This window comes from Lagenorhynchus albirostris, chromosome 17 (assembly GCF_949774975.1).
Source record: "Lagenorhynchus albirostris chromosome 17, mLagAlb1.1, whole genome shotgun sequence".
NCBI classification, from domain to species: Eukaryota; Metazoa; Chordata; class Mammalia; order Artiodactyla; family Delphinidae; genus Lagenorhynchus; species Lagenorhynchus albirostris.
This window is the reverse complement of record NC_083111.1, coordinates 81,677,247-81,683,410: the sequence shown is the minus strand read 5'-3', so window position 1 is coordinate 81,683,410 and position 6,164 is coordinate 81,677,247. Positions and strand designations below refer to the sequence as shown.

General features: G+C 68.4%; 1 protein-coding gene across 7 annotated transcripts in view; it reads right to left on the bottom strand.

Moving 5' to 3' along the window:
• Positions 1–85: 85 nt before the first annotated feature.
• MROH1 (maestro heat like repeat family member 1) overlaps positions 86–6,164 on the bottom strand; it is a 68,067-nt gene continuing 61,988 nt past the window's right edge. For 5 of the 7 annotated variants that reach the window (XM_060128202.1, XM_060128204.1, XM_060128205.1 and 2 more), the window contains 10 exons: positions 5,830–6,026; positions 2,961–3,098; positions 2,504–2,618; positions 2,051–2,197; positions 1,674–1,862; positions 1,342–1,497; positions 1,125–1,259; positions 952–1,054; positions 812–877; positions 86–366 (listed from right to left, as the gene is read on the bottom strand). In XM_060128202.1, the coding sequence (XP_059984185.1) occupies positions 281–366; positions 812–877; positions 952–1,054; positions 1,125–1,259; positions 1,342–1,497; positions 1,674–1,862; positions 2,051–2,197; positions 2,504–2,618; positions 2,961–3,098; positions 5,830–6,026 (1,332 nt within the window). In that variant the 3' untranslated portion in view covers positions 86–280. Of the gene's footprint in view, positions 367–811; positions 878–951; positions 1,055–1,124; positions 1,260–1,341; positions 1,498–1,673; positions 1,863–2,050; positions 2,198–2,503; positions 2,619–2,960; positions 3,153–5,829; positions 6,027–6,164 lie in introns of all 7 variants that reach the window. The other 2 variants (XM_060128201.1, XM_060128203.1) reach the window with 1 other exon arrangement.

Genomic DNA, 6,164 nt, shown 5'->3' with positions numbered 1-6,164 from the left:
CGTGACCTTCTCTGAGTCAGGATGCCTAACGGGGGAGGGGGCCTGCTGACCTGCCCAGAAGGAGAGGCCACGTCACCGCGGCACCTGCTGAGCAGCAAATGGCTTTATTGGGGAGGGGGGGGACAGCGACGTGCCCACCCTCGTGGCCCCGGCCCCCCCTTGCTGTGTGGGCCTGGGGGCTCCCCTCGGGCAGGGGGCTCCTTTAGGGCCCCATCTCGGAGGTTCGGTTCAGGCCGGCAAGGCCGGTATTGCGTGTAGGGGCAGCGCTGCCACGGGAGCCTCAGGCGAACTTCACCAGGCGGCCCAGAGTCTCCGCAGCTTTCACGCGCACCGCGGGGGCCGGGTCCTTGAGCAGGAGCTGGAGCGCTGGGGGACAGGGAGCCGCTGCTGGGGGCTCCTCTGCGGCCCTCTGAGAACTGACCGTCCGAGCCCGCGGTCCCGCCCACACCCCGCTAGCAGCTGCGGCTAAGGCTGAGCCCCCCTTTCTTGGCGTGCTGAGCCTGGGGGCCAGGACCCCCGAGGCTCACACCCCACCCTGTGCGTGGGGGCCGCCCGCCCACCGCCCTCCTAAGACAGGCCTCTGCCGGGAGGGCTCAGGAGCCAACGGAAAGATAGTTTTTCCTTTTTTAGTGTTTTTTAAGCTCTTTTGGAACAGTCAAGAAGTTTCCGTGAATTACTAGAGACGATGAGGTCACCAGTGACAGGGAAAAAATCCTTGAAATCCAGGAAAATCACTTAGTCCCCCCTGGTGCCCACAGGGTCAGCGCGGCCCAGCGCGCCGTGGGGGGCGGGGCCCAGGGCTGGGGCTCACCCGCCAGGAGCTGTTCCAGGTCCACCTGCGGCCGGCGCTCAGCCTCCGCGTGCAGTGCCAGGAACCCTGTGGGGCGGGGGTGGGGCCGGGGTCAGGGCCCGCGCCGTGGGGAGCGGGAGGGGGGCCCAGGGCAGCCTCACCTGTGAGCATGGGGGCCGCGGCGCGGATGTCCTCCCAGCTGCTCTTGAAGTAGAACAGGCTGGTGCTCAGCAGGCGGCCCAGCAGGTCGGGGAAGTGGTGCATCTGCAGGAGGCCCTCAGTCAGGCCCCGCCCCCGCCCTGCCGCCCCGCCCCCACCCCGCCCCGCCCCTCACCAGGTGCTTGCAGGTGGTGTTGAGGAACTCTCCGAAGTGCAGGCCCCGGCCCTCCTGCAGGTGCTTCTGGAAGATGGCTGCCAGCTCCTCACACTCCAGGTTGGGGCCGCACATGCGCAAGGCGAACCTGCAGGCCTGCAGGGCACAGGTCGAGCCCTGAGTCCCTGAGTCCCTGAGTGAGTCCGGCCCGGCCTGCCCATGCCCTCTGGCTACTCACAGCAGCCACTGGGGGCTGGGGGTCCTGCAGGTGCAGCAGCAGGGGCGCGAGCCCGCCAACAAGCTGCTCCAGGAAGACGTCCTCGCAGTCCCCCTGGCAGGCTTTGTTGAGGTGGCCGAAGAGGCGGATGGACGCAGAACGGAACTCCACCTTTTCCTGGGGCGGGGTGGCGGGCGGCAGGTGTCACCCTATGGGGCCCTCCCCAGAGCTGCCCATCCGCCGACCCCGGGGCCCGGCCCTGAGCGTGCGGTGGTGACACGGCTTGCGGGGCCCAGAGAGGAAGGGGCAGGAGCCAGGCTGGCGTGGCCAGGGGCGGGGCTGGCGGGGCCTACACTGTCGAAGAAGGGCCGGATGCGGATGGCAACGTGCAGCAGCACCGAGCGCAGGTCCCAGGCCTCCACCAGGTCCAGCAGCCTCGCGAGGCCCACCATGGCCTCCAGGGCCACCAGGCTGTGCGGGTCATCCCCGTCGTCCAGCCCACCGATCATGGCCGTCAGGAGTTGGGGGCCATGGGCCCGTACCTGGGGACGCCACACACACCTGTGTGCCCAGGTCATGCTGTGGAGCGGCCCAGCGCCCCACCCTCCCGGTGCCACCTCCGCGCCCACGCCCACCGCCTGCCCCGTGCCCACCTGGGTCTCCTCACTGGCTGCAGCTCTGCCGTCTCCCTCCCGGGGACGGGGCCCCAGAGGGCTGGCCAGCCCCTCACCTTATCCGGGGAGCCCGAGGCAACATTGGCCAGGCCCCGGAGCACCAGTCTCCGCACACGGGCGCACGTGTCCTTCTGCCGCGCCAGCAGGTTGTCCAGCAGGGACTCCAGGAGCATCAGGTCGTTCACCGTGTTGCTACTAAGCAGCTGGGGGCAGAGGTGCCCTGACCGCCCTTGCCCCACTAACCCCAGGCTCGCCCCGCCCCCTCCCCACCACTGCACTGGGCAGCCCTCCCAGTCGCAGGTCACTTTGAGGAGGGGACGTGGCGAAGGCCAGCTGAGGCCTGTATGCCAAGCCTGAGCTCCTGGCCTCCCCGGAACTCCTGACCCAGCCCCACCCTGGCCCCTGCTGCCATGGCCTGGGGCAGGTTTTCCACGGGGAGGCCTGAGCCTGCCTGTCGGGGAGGGGGTCCCCGCTGCCTCTATTCGTGATCTAGAGCACGTGGCTCCTACCTCGGCCAGGAAGGCTGTGGAGCTGACCCTCTGCATCTCGTACACGCTGCTCTGTGTGGCGAAGAGCGCCTTCATCATCAGGGGCAGCCGGGGGCCCGCGAACTTGGCCATGGCGCTGGGAAGGAGGCTACACTGGGCAGGGCTGGGGCCTCAGGCCTCCCCCGAGCACGTCCCACTCCCATGTGGGCCTGGGGGCACTTCCGCCTCCCAGCCTGCACTGTCTGCGCCCTCCAGCCCGTGAGCCCCCCGCCCGCTGCCGGGCCCTGCACGTCCTCCCCCTCCAGACACGCCCCTCCCAGCCCGCCGGGCCTAGAGACCACAGCTGCCCCCACGCACCTGCTCCTCATGCTGGGCCCCCTCCCAGGCGCCACTGGGGGCCCCCGGATGGTACCTGAACAGTACCTGGGGAGAGCCCAGCCAGCACCAGAACTGGGGTGCGCGGGCCGCGCCTGCTCACCTGGCCAGCCGGGTGACCCCCTCCTCGTGCCCAGCCGAGGTCCTGAGCAGCTGCCAGCCCCCCTCCAGTTCCATGCGCTGCACCACGTCATCGTTGCCGCCTCGGAGAAGCACGGCCTGCAGCGCATCCACTGCGGAGCTGTGGAGACACGGGTGCGGCTGGCAGGGCTCCCAGCTCAGGCACACACCTGTCCTGCTGGCAGACATGCCCCGGGGCTACCCAGCCTGCTCCCTACCAGCAGGATCCTGTGGGGCGCAGGCTCTGGGCTCTCCCCTCCCCCTCATCTGGGCACCACTGTGGACCCTCTGGTCTCAGGCAGACTGCTCCTGTTTCCCCAACCCCCATGAGGGGCAGCTGGGGGCTCTGCAGGTAGTGTCCCCAAGGCCCCTGGAGCAGTTAAGGCCCTCAGGTTAATTTTAGGGTAACAATCAGCTGTCTTCACCTGCCTTAAAGACCTTCATTTAATTTAAAAAAAAAAAAGGTGGAAAGAAAATAGAGAAAACCCTTCATAAAAATGAATTCAAGAGGCAGACCAGAGCCTGACTCCTGCCTGGGCCAGGCAGCCCCGTCTGCCACGCCCCGCTGGCCCTCTCTCTCGTAGGAGGGGCCCAAGGAGGCAGAAACCAGCTGGAATTGCGCGTCCGCCCCCCTCATTTGATGAACCCTTCCCCAGCTCAGGCAGAGGGTGCAGGGCTGCCAGTGAGCAGGCAGCAGGGGCAGGACCCCAGACAGCACTGGGGACAGCAGTGCTGGCCCAACATGGACCTGGCAGAGACTCACACCACGACCTGCGGCCCGGAGAGACAGCACGTCAGGGTCCCCAGGGCCGCACAGGGAGGGCCTCAGGGCCGCGCCCCCAGCCCCGTGCTGACCCCCTCTCTCCTGACATCGACCACCTCCCGTGTCAGGGCCCGTGTGGGCCCTCAGACGTGAGCGCATCAACGTAGGCGCCGTCCCCGGGGCTCCTGGCCCAAGGGCACGTGCCCACCCCAGGGCAGTGCGCTGGACCGTCCTCGGGGCGGTCAGGCGTCAGCTGCACGGGGTCTTCCTGTGACCTCGACGGCTCAGCCGCTGGGGTGCAGGGGCAGCCAGGGGCCTAGGCGCTTGGAGCGTGAGGGCCAGGCCTCGCCAGCTGCGCAGCACAGGCCTCACATCTGGGGAGGGGCGGGGGTGGCTGTGGGGGCATCTGACGCGCTTTTGGAGGCCCCGTGACTAGTCCTGGCCCAGGGGTCCCGGCAGCCCAGGAAGCAGATGCTGGTAGACTCCCCCAAGCCCGCCGTATGCACACAACCCCCTGCCCCCACCTGGGCCCAGCTCCAGCCTCATGGTCGTCCCGGGGTGGAATGAGGGCTGTGGGGGTGCCCCTGGTGGGGGCGGGGAGGGATCTGGTGTCCACCGACAGCTGGACAGTCTCCCCGGCTGTGCGTCCACAGACTATACCCAGCTGGGTCCCCACCCCAGGGAAGATACTGGAAGGTGGCTCCCACTGTCCCAGGAGCTCTGCAATCCCAGCAAAGGCCCAGACACGGTGGGGGGGGCCCTGGATGTGGGGCGCCCACACCGACTGCAGGCACAGAAAACCATTCCAGCCACGCGGTCACCGGGCAGATGCCCACGGTGCCTGCCAAGGAGTCCCGCACGGTGTGGGCAGGGCCGGGCCACAGCTAGGGCCCAGCAGCTCTGCCCCTGGCTCCACACCCTGCTCCAGGCCTCAAGGCCCAGAAGAGGTGCCCCTGGCTCCAGCGAACGGGCAGTGGTGAGGGGCAGGTCTGGCCGAGGAGCAGGTCGACGATTCAGAGGAGGTTCCTCCCCTGCCTGTTCACCCTACTGCCCAGACTTGCCGGGGGTGTGGCGTTTGCAAGGGTCTGACTTGCTGACGAATGGCCTCTGTCAGAGCCAAGGCCTGTGCCTGGCACTGCACGCATCCTGGCTCAGGCCCCCCCAGAACCCCTCTTTGGGCCATGGGGCTGTAGGCCCCACAGCTCAGACCACGGTGCTGGAGCCGGTGTGCTAGGCCCGGGGTTGCTTGGGCCGTGTCTGCTGGGCCGTTCACATTTCCACCCGGTCTGCACAGTCAGTCCAGGCCTCCTGACACACAGCCTTCGCTGGAGTGGACGTGTTAGTTCTGCGGTGGGGCAGCCCCGCAGTGGGGCGGGGAGAGCTGACTCTGTCCCTCGTGTGTCCCCAGCCAGACGCTGGGGAAGGGTGGGGAGGCGGCCAGGCTGACAGTCACTCAGGCTCCGGTGGCCCCGGGGCGTCAGCTTCCTCTGCTCATCCTGTGGCCCCAGACAGCTGTTTGGAGCCCCGAAGAGCCACCAGGGGGACCAGGAATGTCCCCAGGAGCTGAAACAGCTCCACCCTGCCGTCCCCAGGCTCCTGCCCCAGGACCCAGGACCCAGGGCCCCAAACCCCAACGAGAGGCAAGGGGAAGGCGCCTGCGCAGGCCAGTGGCACCAGGGGCCTGGCTCTGAGCCCACCTGGCATCACCCGTGCGGCAGCTGGGCCCTCCCCAACAGGGCTGCGGGCCGGGGCCAACCCAGGTGAGAGGCCGCTCTGGGGAGGCAGGGAGGCTGCTGCGGAGTTTCTGTCCGCAGATGGGGGGCCCCGGTCAAGTGTAGGAAGAGCCAGAATTTGGAGCTGAAGACTGAGGTCGCAAACACAGAGCGGGCTCGCGCAGACCCTGCCGTGCCCAAGCGTTCCTCGCACTCCGCCCTCCCAAAGAAGGCGCAGCTCACGACCCATCTGATGTCCCCAGGAAGCCCCGCCCCGACTGTCCCCATCCCTCCTGCAGCCCAGGGAAGCTGCACCCCCAGCAGGGACAGCAGCCCACAGACGAGGGTGCCAGGGGCGGAAGGCGGGGCCCGCTTACCTACAGGGTTCGAGGCTCCGCGAGGCCAGGCCTGAGCTGGCGCTCTTCCTCTCCTTGGCCTGCAGGTTCCTGGGCAGCTGGACACCCACGGTGCAGCTGACCCGCAGCAGCAGCGCCGCAAACAGCTGGGGGTAGAGCTCCAGCACCGCCGGCCCAGACGCCGGGGCAGACGCAACCTCGTACAGTGCACAGGTGGCCTGGGGACGGTGCCACCTCAGCCTCAGTCCTCCCCGCCCCAGGCCAGGTCTAATGAGGCCGGCCACAGCGAAGGCTGGACCCTGCACCCCAGGACCCAAGCTAGCCTGAAGCCCCACTTCCTTAGCAGGTACCCCGTG